General features: G+C 43.1%; 1 protein-coding gene across 1 annotated transcript in view; it reads right to left on the bottom strand.

Annotated features, from left to right (window-relative positions):
• Positions 1-2,502: 2,502 nt before the first annotated feature.
• Positions 2,503-16,008, bottom strand: part of man2b2 (mannosidase, alpha, class 2B, member 2) — an 88,815-nt gene continuing 75,309 nt past the window's right edge. Inside the window, exon 19 of the mRNA XM_073042667.1 lies at positions 2,503-2,987. Within this exon, the coding sequence (XP_072898768.1) occupies positions 2,896-2,987 (92 nt within the window). The 3' untranslated portion in view covers positions 2,503-2,895. The remainder of the gene's footprint in view (positions 2,988-16,008) is intronic.

Below are 16,008 nucleotides of genomic sequence, written 5' to 3'. Positions count from 1 at the left end.
AGGTGCATCTGCCACTTTGCCCGCTCTCTAATCTGTCCCAGTCCTTCTGTAGACTCCCTGCCCCTCCAGCTATTTTTGTATTATCCACAAACTTGAGGAAATGGTAGAGGCAAGTTAAATTATATTATTTAATAGAAAATGTTTAGAAAGATATAGGCCAAACACAAGCAAATGGAAATAGGTCAGCAATGCAACTTGGTTTCATGGTGTATAACCCATGACTTTTTGTTGTAATGGAGACATTCTGCTCAGGGTGTCCACTATAGTCTGGACAATTGCCCCCAAGGGTCAAACAACTGACTCACAGGGGTGTGGTGAGGTGTGCATAGGATGGGATCAAAACTCTAGCAGGAAATAGGATCTAGTGCTTTCCCAGAGTATATGAGTATAAACTCTTTTTGGACTGCCACCCAGATCCAGCTGTTGATTTTAGCTGATATCTTGATGACAAACTCCGCCCTGTTCATCAGGGATGGTGCCTGGACAAGTCCAGTCCGGTGGTATACATACTCAACTCCCGTTGTTCATCCCTCCTGACTGGTTAGTCCTCAACGAATCAGATTTCTGCGGGTTTCTTCAAGAAGGATAGGAAGTGCATCCGTTTGGGCTACCTGGAGAAATTCAGCGGTATCAGAACATTGCATTCGCAATGACCACATTTTGACTTTGGCAGCACAGAACTACTGTGCCGCACCAATAGCTTTTGGGGCCGTCTGGTGAAGGAAGCCATTGAAATGAGACTAGAGAATAAAAATTTCAAAACAAAACAAAAGGTCTTGCTCAAAGTAAGAACTGGAATATGATTTTGGACGGGCGTTAGGCGGAAAAATTATCAAATGAGCTGGATAATGCAGAGAGGGTTAACAGTTCTTCTTATAAAGTTCAGCCATCACTTCCCGATATTTAATTCTTTCTGCATAAACCTCAGGGGCAAAATCTTCAACTATACGAAACTCTACTCCATTATAAATTAGCTTCCCCTGCTTCCTAGCATCTCGAAGAATTGCTTTTTTAGTAGCAAAGTAATGCAGACATAGAATCACAGGACGCGACTTCATCTCGACCGAAGACTTCGGGCGGGGGATTCGTTGAGCTCTATTATTAACGGAGAAGTTTCGAGAATCTCACTAAAAAGTGAGTATAACATATTCGTAAAAAACTTTAATGGCTCACCGGTTTCCATATTTTCAGGCAAACCCAGTATACGTAAATTCATCCTTTGACTTCTGCTTTCCAGGTTGATAGTTTTCTTAAATCTTGATAATTCCGAAGAAACCTCAACAATTTTATTTTCCATGGTAGAAATCTTTAATTCCTGTTTTTTAATCACTTGATGGATTGATCCCTGTTGTCTTCCAATTCTATTGGTGTCCTTTTTAAGTGTTTGATATTGAGATTCCAGATTCCTCAAAGATTTCTGGACAGCAGTGACAGTTTTTTCAAGCTTCTCATTAGCATTCGTCAGTTTATCAATTTTAGAGTCCACCATTCCAATCTTGGTATTAATATCTTGCATCAAAGAAAACATTCTTTCTGAAGTAAAGGCATTTTCTGTCTCCTTTGTTTGTTCAGTTTCAGAAACAATTTTGCCACGTCTTAATTCCATTCCAGTTTGGGTTCCAGCCATCATAATTAAATCGTAAATCCTTCACTAAAAGTAGTAAATCTTCAAAGTTTAAACAAAAGTAGCAGTGGAAAGTTGGTTGTAAAAGGAAGGAGTAAAGCCAACACGTGTCTTACTCCTTGAGCAGCTGGAATACAATTTTAAAGCAAGGTGGGACAGCAGAATTCTGATTAGTTGAGGACTAACCAATCAGAAGGGATGGATGACGGGAGTTGAGCATATATACCACTGGACTAGACATAACTAGGCATCATCCCTGATGAAGATGGTGGAGATTGTAATCAAAATGTCCATTAAAATCAATACCTGGACCCAGCTGGAAGCAACTAAGAAGAGGTTACACGTCTAGCAGAAAACGTTATCTGGTACTCAATATCCTTGGATATAGAAGTTAGCAGTCAGTTATGATTGACCTAGAGATTTCTGATTCGTGGTTTCTAATCCTGAAATGTATAAAATAACTGAGATGTGCAAGGTTATATAGACATACAAATACAAAAATACACTACTTAGGAACAAGGGTAGGCAAATTAGCCTCTCAAGCCTGCTCTACGTTTCGATGAACTCTATAATGCGTATACTTTTTAAGCACTCTGCTGAATAATATCCACCTATAAATCTCAATCAACCAAGAGTTTTGGACTGCATTCACACTTACCCAAGAACAATGCTGAAAAGGCAAACAACAATTAACTGGGAGCAATATAAAAAAATACAATATATGGATGACGTATTTGTCTTAAATACTGAAGTGTGGAGAAATTGGTGTTCCAATATCTGCTAACTGTGGTCTTGATTCTCATCAATAGAAAAGTTATGGAAACTCAAGGCATATAAATTGCCGTATCTGGAGGTTCTTGCAGCAATAAAGGATGAAGTTACCATCAGAACATGCTTTATTGAAGGCAGTTACCTCTCAACTGATGGCACTCAAGTGCCAAAATCATTTATCAAACAACTTGTCCTCCATTCCTTCAGGTACAATCACATTTATATAAAAAAATTTACACATTAATTTTGAATCAAATACCTAAAAAAAACAAGTTAGTATTAAAATCTTCAATGGTAAACTTCTAGATAAGGCTGCCGGCTTCATCTTGATGTATTTTTAAAAATTTTCACTTGTAAACAAGAATTTTATTTTAAGGTTGGAGACAGAAGATCCTGCAGATGCTGGAGTTTGGAGCAACAAACAATCTGGGAAGGAACTCAAATGATTAAGCAGCATCCGTGAGGGGAGATTGGTTTTAAAACATCACTTGTCTTTTTTTTCACTTTTTGAAGTGCACGAAAAAAGTTCTCAGCTCCTTGGGATGAATGGTGACAGTAAATCCTTCAGTCGGACTTGTAGAATTGTGAAGATCTGTGAGAAAATGAAATTAGCCGTCAGAACATGTCATTATGTTTTCTTTTGGCAGGATTAATACCATCAGAAGATGAAACAAGGTCAACGTGTTTTTATATTATAAAATATATTTAGTTATATGTGTGAAGAAGGAGAAGAGGCGAGAGAGAGAAATCATGGGTGAGAGAGCAGGTGGAAAAGAGAATGGGTGGGAGGTGGAAGAGGAATATTATGGGATGAAGGGAGAGCTTTTTGGGGTGATAGAACAGTTGAGTTGTTGGGACAATAAATATAGATGGTGGGTGGTGAGGAAGAGCACAGAGACAAATGGAAAGTGCCAGGAGTTTAGGAGGGAAGGGGGCTCAGAGAAAGGGTTACTTAAAGAGATGGTCAACAGAGAATGGCTCAGGAAAGAGAGCTGAGTGAAAAACAGCATCTATGTCTGTCTCAGAACGTGACATTCTGTATGCATGTGTGTGTTTCTGTGGGTGCAGATGTGCAAGTATGACTTTCTGTATATGTCTGTGGCACATGTAAAAGAATTCTGTGAAGCAAATATACTTTCAAAAATAATGAAATGAAAAGTTTCTACGTATAAAAAAAACTATAAAGAGCAGTAAACAGTAAAAAAAACTAAAACAAATCAATATTTGGTGTGACCACTCTTAGCCTTTAAAACAGCATCAATTCACTTAGGTACACTGTCATGCAGTTTTATAAGAAAATTGGCTGGTAGGTAATTCCAAGCATCTTGGAGAACTTGCCACAGTGTTTCTGCAGAATTTGGCTGTCTCACTTTTTTCTGTCTCACCAAGTAATTCCAGACATCCTTGATGATGTTGAGATCAGGGCTCCGTGGAGGCCACTATCAGGCTGAAACCATATGAAACATCTAATGTACCAAACACTTCTGCACAGCACTGTATATCCACTCCACGGAGCAGAACTTCATCCTAACTGTGCTTGATTTCCTCACCACTGGACCGAGACCTCACTATTTCACTATATGATAGCTGGTGTTCAAAGGCTGCCCCATGTCAAAAGAAATTACATCTAGTCATCTTCCACTTTTCCTTGAGCAAAGTAAGTCATTCATAACCCCAAGAAGAAAAGAAGAGCAGCATTTGTTCAGGAATTTATCTATTATAGTGGGAGGGAAATATACAATTAGAGGATAGATTTGTTGCCTCAAATTTCACACTCTGCTCCAGTAAACCTATGCAAGTAATTTAGCATTTCAGTTTTGCATTTGGCTTTTTAAAAGAAAGGTACAGATGTTTGATTATAATTTTTTTTGCTTAATTATTTCCCACAGGATGAATTGCACTTAAATAGAACCTATTAGCTAGGGCTCTTGTCATAGTAGGTAATATTTGTTCTTTTATACAAAGGAAATATGCTTTCCTCCACCAATCACAGGGCTTCACCAACATCAAGAAGTATTTTTTCTAAATAGCCAACTTGTCCCATGGCAATTGAGCATAGTTTTGTTTTCTTTTGGCATGTAACTAAAGACACTTTCCACTGGACATCCTCACATAGTAATTAGAGATCACTAAATTTCCCTTTTGGCTTTGGTTAATCCCTGGCCATACTTCATGATATTGCAAGATTATTTTATCCTTTAACTTTGTCAATATTATCTTAATTTGTCATTCTAAAGGTTAATCTGCATCAGAAAATAACTGGGAATAGCAGAACCACTGATAGTGTTTCTGCTGTTCCCACACACCTCCTCTCACCCGACCTTTTGCTTCCTTGCTCATTTTAAGGTCATCTCCTTTTGTTTGCAATATCATTCCCTTTGCTATTTATTCTCTCCTGTCTGCCACCCTATCAGATGGGGGTTGAGAGGGAAAATAAATTGACCATGGTCACATGATAGAACAGACTCAATTCTGCTCCTACACTCAGTGGCTATTTCATGAGTTCCAACAATGCAATTATCTAATCAGCCAATCATGTGGCAGCAACTCCAAGCATAAAAGCATGCCGGCATGGTCAAGAGGTTCAGTTGTTGGTTCAGACCAAACACCAAAATGGGGAAGGAATGTGATCCAAGTGATTTTGACCGTGTAATGATTGATGCTGCTAGGCAGGGTGGTTTGAGTATCTCAGAAACTGCTGATCTCCTGCCATTTTCACAGGCACCCGAGAATGGTGTGGAAAACAACAAGCATCTAGTGAGTGTCACTTCTGTGTACGAAAATGCCTTGCTAATGAGAGAGGTCCGAAGAGAATGGCCAGACTGGATCAGGTTGACAGGAAGGAGGCAGTAGCTTAAATAACCACACGTTACAACAGTGCTGTGTAGGAGAGCATCTCTGAATGGAAAACAAGTTGAAGCTTGAAGTGGATGGGCTACAGCAGCAGAAGACCACAAATGTACACTCCGTTGCCATTTTATTAGGTACTTCCTGTGCCTAATGAAGTGATCACCGGGAGTATGACTTGTGGTCTAAACAGCTTACCTTATTCTTACTGTTCAGCCTTTCACTGCTGCTGGACATGTTTCAAACCTGAAATTTCCAATGATGGCCAATTCAGATCTCAGCGAATATATATGAAGACAAGGATGGATAAATTTTTGCATAGTAGGGGAATTAAGGGTTATGGGGAAAAGGCAGGTAGATGGAGATGAGTCGATGACCAGATCAGCCGTGGTCATATTGAACAGCGGAGCAGGCTCGATGGGCCAGATGGCCTACTCATGCTCCTATTTCTTATGTTCTTTTGCAAGGGTGCCATGCCAGTGTAGTGGTTAGCAGAACGCCATTACAGCTTGGGGTGGCGGAGAACTGAATTCATTTCCAGTGCTGTCTGTAAGGAGTTTGTACGTTCTGTCTGTGACTGTGTGTGTTTCCTCTGGGTGCTCGGGTTTCCCCCCACAGCCCAAAGATGTAGCAGTTAGTAGGTTAATTGATCATTATCCTGTGATTAGGCTAGGGTTAAATAGATGGGTTGCAGGGCTGGTAGTGCTTACTCCTTGCTGCATCTCTAAATAAACATTAACCTGAAATATTACCTACTCCTCAATCCACAGACTATTTGACTTGCTGAGTATTTCTTCAATACTAATTTTCTTTTAGTCTGCTTAACAAATTAAGCCAGTTTCTCTGAAGCAAAACACAACCACCCCACTGCCAACTTTCCCTATTGTTTCCATAATGAGCTGCACATTACGATATTTTTTCCATCAAGAAAATACAGACTGAAAACAAATTAACTGCCACCACAAACCAAACATTTTGACTTATAAAGAAATGACAATGAGAGGCATAATTTTCAAAGGCATCCCATGAATGGCTGATCTTGAGGTGTGCTCCAGATTCTCCCACAGATACAAATGAACTTAATTATGACTTCTAACTGAATGCATAAAAATCAGTGCATTCATTGCAATGTAAGTCCCATTTTCAATGGCAAATTCTCAGCTACGCGAGATTCAAGACAGTTGCTGAAAATTTGTTTGAAAAATCTTGAATGAATTGATTCATTCACAGCTTCCACTGAGCTGTGAAACTGGCTTTTCATTTTAATTGGAAAGGTTTATAATGCATAAACAGATGGCAGAGGCAGCAGGAGAACGTTCAGCTATTCAAGATTTAATGACCAAGACCACAAGAGCACCGACAAGGGCAGGCAGAGTACCACCAGCAAAGGAGGAAGCCCAGAGAGTGGATGATGCTGTATGGAATGAATGGAGGCCATAGGAATGACACTTCAAAACCCACGATGATGCAAGACACTAAGATATCAGTGGTCAAAATTTGTAATGGCATTAGTGGTTGACAGGGTTGGGAGGCCAGCCACTGAAACAGGCAGAGGTTCTGTACAGATGGTCTCTGATACCAGCTGATCCAAAGTGCCAGACCAGTTGAGGTGATTGAGCCAGGAGGAAATATAGCCAAGTCTCCATGTTAGACAGATGGGATAGGGGAGGTGGCTGATTTCACAAGAGTTTGTTCTGTCTGGCAAAAGCAAGACTAAGATAAATCGAGTAAGCACCATGAAAAATTTATACTTCATACAGCGTGCTTCATAATGAATGATTTATTCTGAAACACTCACTTCTCCGATATACACAGGAAAAGACAGTTACATGCACAAACAGCACACCCAGATAGCAGTGAAATGGCCAAATATATACTAACTACCTGTACCAATAATAGGCAAAGTTACATTTTACTGGAATGCTAAAAAAAGTAATTTATTTCATCACCCATGATCTCACAATCTACCCCATCCATGAACTGGTGACAGAATCAGCATGTATCTCTCACTACCTTTCACCCTGACCCTCTCGCTTCCTTTCACCCCGACCCTCTCGCTACCTTTCACCCCGACCCTCTCGCTACCTTTAACCCCGACTCTCTCACTTCCTTTCACCCCGACCCTCTCGCTTCCTTTCACCCTGACCCTCTCGCTACCTTTAACCCCGACTCTCTCGCTTCCTTTCACCCCGACCCTCTCGCTTCCTTTCACCCCGACCCTCTCGCTTCCTTTAACCCCGACCCTCTCGCTTCCTTTCACCCCGACCCTCTCGCTACCTTTCACCCCAACCCTCTCGCTTCCTTTCACCCCGACCCTCTCGCTTCCTTTCACCCCGACCCTCTCGCTACCTTTAACCCCGACCCTCTCACTTCCTTTCACCCCGACCCTCTCGCTACCTTTAACCCCGACCCTCTCACTTCCTTTCACCCCGACCCTCTCAATTCCTTTCAATAGACAATACGTGCAGGAGTAGGCCATTCGGCCCTTTGATTCAGCACTGCCATTCACTGTGATCCTGGCTGATCATCCACAATCAGTACCCCATTCCTGCCTTTTCCCCATATCCCTTGACTCTGCTATCTTTAAGAGCTCTATCTAACTCTTTCTTGAAAGCTTTCAGAGAATTGGCCTCCACTGCCTTCTGAGGCAGAGCATTCCACTGATCCACAACTCTCTGGGTGAAAAGGTTTTTCCACAACTCCGTTCTAAATGGCCTACACCTTATTCTTAAACTGTGGCCTCTTGTTCTGGACTCCCCCAACATCGGGAACATGTTTCCTGCCTCTAGCGTGTCCAATCCCTTAATAATTTTATATGTTTCAATCAGATCCCCTCTCATCCTTCTAAATTCCAGAGTATACAAGCCCAGTCGCTCCAATCTTTCAACATATGACTGTCCCGCCATTCCGGGAATTAACCTTGTGAACCTATGCTGCATTGCCTCAATAGCAAGAATGTCCTTCCTCAAATTTGGAGACCAAAACTGCACAAAATACTCCAGGTGTGGACTCACTAGGGCCCTGTACAACTGCAGAAGGACCTCTTTGTTCCTATACTCAACTCCCCTTGTTATGAAGGCCAACATGCCATTAGCTTTCTTCACTGCCTGCTGTACCTGCATGCTTACGTTCAGTGACTGATGAACAAGGACACCTAGATCTATTGTACTTCCCCTTTTCCTAACCAGAAACCATTCAGATAGTAATCTGCCTTCCTGTTCTTGCCACCAAAGTGGATAACTTCACATTTATCCACATTAAACTGCATCTGCCCACTCACCCAACCTGTCCAAGTCACCCTGCATTCTCCTAACATCCTCCTGACATTTCACACTGCCACCCAGCTTTGTGTCATCTGCAAATTTGCTAATGTTACTTTTAATCCCTTCATCTAAATCAATAATGTATATTGTAAATAGCTGCGGTCCCAGCACTGAGCCTTGCGGTACCCCACTAGTCACCATTCTGAAAAGGACCCGTTAATCCCTACTCTTTGTTTCCTGTCTGCCAACCAATTTTCTATCCATGTCAGTACGCTACCATGTGCTCTAATTTTGCCCACTAATCTCCTATGCGGGACCTTATCAAAGGCTTTCTGAAAGTCAGCTTCTAAGAGGGTGAACCTTGTTTCAAGAGGTACATCCCCCTAACCCTCTCACTTCCTTTCACCATAACCCTGTCTTTAAGCCTTCCACTTTTCAGGAAGCACATCTCCTTCTGTGCCAGAGTTTACAACGGGCAGCACCAGCACCACTATGACTAAGCTCAGTGCTGACAGCAAGGACAAAGGCACCCCGTCTAGAACATGGCACAGACACCACTTCAGATAGTGTCTTCACACACTGCAGAGGCGAACTGAGAGGCAGGACCTTGAATAAGGAGTGTTAACAGGCACCAGCCAACAGTAGCCAGGGCAGAAGTAACCCTACTCCCTGGAATGCAATGCAAAGTCACACACTATTTTTCTGCTGAGGATCCAGATTAGGGTCAATGGGCAACTCATAAAATAAGGCTGATGACAATGTACAATGTGATGCTTTGCATATTGACAGGCCAACCTGAAAGCATGCATAGAATCCATGGACCAAAGTCCCATTCCTTTTCCATGGAGCCTGATACAGAGCCTGGAGATCACTCCTTCCAACATCAAAGTGGTGGCCAGTTCTCTTTCAATTCACGTTGTTATGAACCCCACAACTGGGTCACTTACCAGCAAAGATAGAGAGGTCCGCTGAAGTCTGATGATACCATTTTTTAAAAACGTTTTTATTTATAAAGGGGCACGAAAGTAAGGTTAATACAAACATTCAGATAATATACGTCATGTCATGACCTCAGCCCCCTCCTTTGTGAGAATCGCAAGAGAGAGAGAGAGAGCCTTATGGTTTGGAATGTGGGCTGGTCGCTCAACAAGACAAAAGCCTCGGACATAGCCATTGTCTTGGGAGACAACTTTGTGGGATAAGGAACTGGCCTACGTGCAAAATCTCAGGGCAATGTGAGATGGGTGATGGGGGAAGGATTGCCTCGCCCCCCACCCTGATGGACATCTACAACCCTGCCAGTCCAGATAAAAGGTGGGCTGCCGAGGCGGGGCGCGAGACGCACCAGAAGACGTGCTTGAGATCCTGTGACAGCGTTTTGATAGCGACAGCCGGTGGTGGGGTTCGTGTGCGTCTTTTCCTTGCCTGGGATTGGTGACCCCACAACGGAAGAACGGCTTAGCTACAGGGGAGGCCACAGATGAGCGTTCATTCCCCCAACGAGGCTCCGACAAACCGAACTCCTCCAGGTTGGAAAACCTGTCGGGTAACTCTTTCATCCCCCCCCTCTCTCTCTGTCTAACAAAAGTGCACCAACGCGACACCACAACGACGGCAGCGGGTGGAACTGCAGTGACCGCAAAAAGACTTTTAGATATCCAGTAAACAATATATATCTACATTACCCCTAGACAACAATAGAGCTTATTTCTGATTGATTATTACTATACCTGTGCTTTAGATTGAGTTGTGACGATGTATATGATCTGAATGTTCTGTATTAACCATACGTTTGTGCCCCTTTATAAATAAAAACGTTTGAAAATAGTAGCATCAGGCTTCGGTGGACCCATCTATCTTTGCTGGAAAACTACCCGGTTACTGGGGAACGTAACAGTCGTCAATACTCAATCTAAAGCACGGGTATAGTAATAATCAACAATTCGAAGTAGCTCTGTCGTTTGTCTAGGGGTAAAACTATTGTCCGATGGGAATATAAAAAGTCTCGCCAGTTCATGAAGGCTTTTAGCCGTTTGAGGGACCACTGGGTGTTCACGGGTTGGAGAGAGAAAATAAACTTGCCAGCCTGTTGGCCTCAAATCGTGGAATCAAGAACGTGAGTTCCCCGTTGTCAGTTCCGAATCCTTTTCGGGGTTATTAGCCACTCGATTCCCTAGCTAGGGGAACCAAATCACTCGTGGTTCCCGAGCAGCTTCCTGTTCTTACGGGAGCGATCAGCGATGGTGTCTCCGTCTGGTGCGTCGCTGGAGTACCGCCTCCTGCAGTCTCCGTTTTATCATGGCTGGCAAATTTGTAAATGTCAATCAAGGTAGGGTGATACAATCCTCACACCACATGGCCCGAGGGGGTCCATGTCCCTGATAGCTGGCACGTACTATAGAGTTGCAATTCACACAGGTGCCTCTAAGAACAATGGTCAAATCCGTTGCATTGTCTCTCATTTCCTGGGTCCAAGACCCGAATTAATAGCGATCTTGCGATTCTCCGGAAGGAGGGGGCTGGTCCCGCACCCTTCGGCCCCTCAGAGCTGTGGTACATTCATAACAACATGGAGACAGCATGTGATGGTCAACACATCAGCTTCCATTGCATGTCTATGTATGTAGATCAGAGATGCTTCCGGATGCTCTGTAAATTCCTCACCCCGTTCTCACCTGCACCCAGACCCATCTGCCCCAAAAGATTAAAATTCAGTCCAAGAGAAACAAAAGTTCAAATGGAAAACGAGCAAAAGAGAATAACCAAAAGGAAAAAAAAACAATAGGCTCCAGTCAAAGGAAAACTCAGCCTGTCTACTGACATAGGCCACTGCAGGTTTAATGACTAGAGTCATTAGCACTAACCCCAGAGTCCCGAAAGAGGTTGCTGAAGAGATAAAGGATGCAGTGGTCATGGTTGTTCAAGAATCACTTAATTCTGGCGTGGTCCAGGAGAACTCCACTCTTTAAGAAGGGAGGAAGACAAAGGAAAGGAAATCATAGGCCAGTTAGCCTAAGCTCTGTGGCTGGGAACGTGTTGGAGACCATTATTACATATGAGGTACTTGGAGACTAATGATAAAATAAGTCAAAGTCAACATGGTTTCTGTACAGGGAAATCTTGCTTGACAAATCTGTTGGAATTTTTTTAAAGAAGTAACAAGCAGGGTGGACAAAGGAGAAGTAGTGGATGTCATTTACTTAAATTTTCAGAAGGCATTTGATAAGGTGCCTCACATGAGGCTGCTTAACAAGATAAAATCCTATGGTGTTACAGGAGACATACTGGCATGGATAGAGGAATGGCTGACAGGCGGGACGCAGTGAGTGGGAATAAAGGGGCCTTTTCTGGTTGGCTGCCGGTGACTAGTGGTGTTCCACAGGGATCAATATTGGGACCACTACTTTTCACATTGTTTGTCAATGATTTAGACAGTAGAATTGATGGCTTTGTTGCAAAGTTTACAGATGATACGAAGATAGGTGGAGGGGTAGCTAGTGCTGAGGAAGCAATGCGATTACAGCAGGACTTAGACAAGTTGGAAGAATGGACAAAGATGTGGCAGATGGAATACACTGTTGGGAAATGTATGATACTGCATTTCGGTAAAAGGAACAATAGTGCAGACTATTATCTAAATGGGGAGAAAATTCAAACATCAGAGGTGCAAAGGGACTTAGGAGTCCTCATGCAAGACTCCCAGAAGGTTAATTTACAGGCTGAGTCTGTGGCAAAGAAGGCAAATGCAATGTTGGCATTTATTTCAAGGGGAATAGAATATAAAAACAAGGAGATAATGCTGAAGCTTTATAAGACACTAGTCAGGCTGCACTTGGAGTATTGTCAGCAGTTTTGGGCCCCTTATCTCAGAAAGGATGTACTGTCATTGGAGAGTTCAGAGGAGGTTGATTCTGGGAGTGAAGGGGTTAACACAAGAGGAGCATCTGCCAGCTTTGGGCCTGTACTCACTGGAATTTAGAAGAATGTGTGGGGATCTCATTCAAACCTACCAAATGTTGAAAGGACTAGATAAGGTGGATGTGAAGAGTATATGTCCTATGGTGGGAGCATCCCGGACTAAAGGGCACAGCTTGAAATTCAGGGGCAACCTTTTAGAACAGAGGATTTTTTTTAGTCAAAGAATGGTGAATCTGTGAAGTGCTCTGCTACAGACTGTGGTGGAGGCCAAGTCTGTGGGTATATTTAAAGTGGAACTTGATAGCTTCCTGATTGGTTGGGGCATTAAGTGAGAGGGCAGGTATATGGGGTTGAACAGGATCCAGGATCAGCCATGATGAAATGGTGAAGCGGACTCAATGGGCTGAATGGCCTAATTCTGCTCCTATGTCTTATTGATACAGGGTATTATAACAAACTAGGTAAGACGTGGGGAGGGCGGAAAAGTCAAGCAGTAGAGAAGTATAATTATTTGGGTCATTATATTTATTTTGCCATGGAAGTTGTGTATAATATATGTTAACTTAAGATTGTGTTACCTTATGTTTGTCATGCATATAATGTACTACTGTGCTGTTTCTGGTGTCAAAAGATAACCTTCATGATATATATACCCAATATATGTTTATCTGTGAGAACAGATATGAACTTGAGAGGTCAACTACTCAAGTGATAGAGAACCCTTTCATGGTGGCTTGTTTATTCTGTTTTATATACCGAAGGAGTTCACTATAATTGTGTTGGTAGCTACATATATCCCCCTCCCCGAGCTAATGCCAGTGAGGCACTGCATGAGCGCCATCAGTGACTTTCAAACCAAACACCCTGATGGTATCTTCATTGTCGCTGGTGATTTTAACCACGTAACCTTCAAAACAATTCTGTCTAAATTCCACCAGCATGTTGGTTTTTCTTACCAGAAGTGAAAACACACTAGACCTGGTTTAAACTAACTTATCAGGTGCATATAAACCAGTTTCCCAATCCTATATTGGGCTCTCAGATCACTAATCTGTTATGCTAATTCCAGCATACAAACCACTGATTAAAGGGGCCAAACCAGCTCTAAAGGTGGTGAAAACCTGGCCTGAGGGGGCAATCTCAGCATTGTAGGACTGCTTTGAAAACACAAACTGGAGAACGTTCAGGGAGGCTGCTACCTATGGCAACCATGTTAACATCGAGGAATGTGTGACTGCTGTGACCAGCTACACAGAGAAGTGTACTGAGGATGTTACCTCACGAAACACATCCCTGTGAGGGCAAATCAGAAGCCATGTCTTACTGCAGAGGTCCAGGCACGGCTAAGGAATCATGATAATGCCCTTAGATGGGGGATGTGAAGGCACTTAGGGAAGCAAGAACTGTGCTTTCCACGAAACAGGAGCAATCTCACAGAATATACAACCATTTCTGTGATACCAGAGACACGAGGTGCTTGTGGCAGGGAATTTAGAGGATTTCAGACCACAAGTCTGCCCTGTGCATCAGTGAACAGAACACCTCCCTCCCCAACAAGCTAATTCTCTTTTACACCTAGTGTGACAAACAAAACAAAGTGCTGGCAAGGAAGGCCCCCTCTCCTCCAGGGGAGCAGACATTCCATCCGAAGCAAAGGTGAGGAAGACCCTGGTCAAGATCAACACACGCAAAGCTGTAGGTCCTGATAACATACTAGGTTGGTTCTGAAAGAATGTGCAGCCCAGCTATCTGAGGTCCTGACAGATACATTCAACATCTCTCTGGAACAGTCCATTGTCTCTTCGGTAGTCATGGCGGCAACCGTCATTCCAGTGCCTAAGAAGGTGACAGTAACTTGTCTAAATGACTATTGTCCAGTGGCATTAACATCAGCCATTATGAAATGTTTTGACTGGCTGGTCATAGAGAACATTCAAGTCTTTCTCCCGGATACATGGGACACTTATTGCTCAAATTGATCCACTGAAAAAGCCATAGCCTCTGCCCTCCACTTAGTCCTGCCCCACCTGGAAAGTGGTCTCAGTAACTGGATCCTGCACCTCTTAACAGTAAGGCCACAGTCAGTCAGCACGGGCAGCAACATCCCTAGTTCCATTACACTGAGCACTAGTGCTCCCCAGGGCCATGTGCTCAGCCCACTGCTGATGCACGATTGTGTTCAGGATTCAGCTCAAACTGTGTCATCAAGTGTGCGGATGACACAACAGTGGATTGCTTCATCAACAACATTGATGAGTCGGAGTACAGAGAGGAAGTGGAGCAGCTGGTGGATTGGTGTGAGAACAGCAACCTCAGTCTGAACATGCAGAAGACAAAGGAAATGACTGTGAACTTTGTGCAGAGAAGCATCCCCCTCTGCACATACTGAGAGAGTTATGTGCACCAAGTTCCTGGCAGGTCACATCACAAACAGCCTCATCTGGTCCCTCAATATCACCTCTGAATAAGGCAACACTGCAGCACCTCAACTTCCTGAGGAGATTGAGGGAAGTGAGGCTCCACCACCACCATTCCCCTCCCCATTTTAACTGAATTTTACAGGAGCACCATTGAGAGCATCCTGACAAGCTACATCTCCATCTGGTATGGGAGCAGCAGAGCATCAGACCGGAAGTCCCCACAAAGAACTGCAAGGAGGGCTGAGAGAATCATAGGGGTCTCCCTACCATCCATCGGGGATGTTTATCAGGAATGCAGCGCCCTTAGCGTTATTAAGGATCCAACCCATTAAACCAGCATCCTCTTTGACTTTCTCCCATCAGGTAGGAGACTCCAATGCATAAGAACAAGAACGGTCAGGATGGGAAACAGTTTCTTCCCTCAGGCCATTAGGCTTCTGAATGCCCTGCCACGTCGCATTCAAATGTCATTGGATAATTTGTACTGTACCCTATGATATTTAACTTAAGCACGTGATTTTGTTTATCTATGCGTAGTTCATTTGTAAATTTAATTCTTATTTTCCTAAGCTACTGTGTGTTATACGTGTGCTTGTGTACGACTGTGCTTTGTAAGGTATTTTTTTTGACACAAGAACAGAATATGTTCATTGTGTGAAAATGTATGAATTCCCAAGATACAAACCTAGTTGATGTTTCTACAGCATCAATAGTATTTGTTATTATCAGAATGATTTTGTTACCAGTGCATTTTGGTAGGAATTCTTTATCGAGTATAGCTTGGCATTCAATACCATCATTCCCTCAAAACTAATCGATAAGCTCTTAGACTTTGGCCTCGATACCTCCTTGTGCAAATGGATCCTCGATTCCTCACCTATAGATCCCATTCAGTTCAGATCGGCAACAACATTTCCTTCACAACCTCCATCAGCACAGGCGCAGTACAAGTTTGTGTTCAGAGCCTCCACCTCTACTCACTTTACACTTACGATTAAGCCCAGCTCCAACGCCATATTTACATTTGCTGACACTGTCCAGATCAAAGGTAGTGATGCATCCGGATACAAAAGGGAGATTGAAAATCTGGCTGGGTGGCCCCTAACAACAACCTCTTACTCAATGTCATCAAGGCCAAAGAACTGATTTCTGAAGTCAGGAGGAG

This window comes from Hemitrygon akajei, chromosome 4, assembly GCF_048418815.1.
Source record: "Hemitrygon akajei chromosome 4, sHemAka1.3, whole genome shotgun sequence".
Taxonomy (NCBI): Eukaryota; Metazoa; Chordata; class Chondrichthyes; order Myliobatiformes; family Dasyatidae; genus Hemitrygon; species Hemitrygon akajei.
The sequence above is the reverse complement of the archived record's forward strand: the minus strand, read 5'-3'. Positions and strand labels throughout refer to the sequence as shown.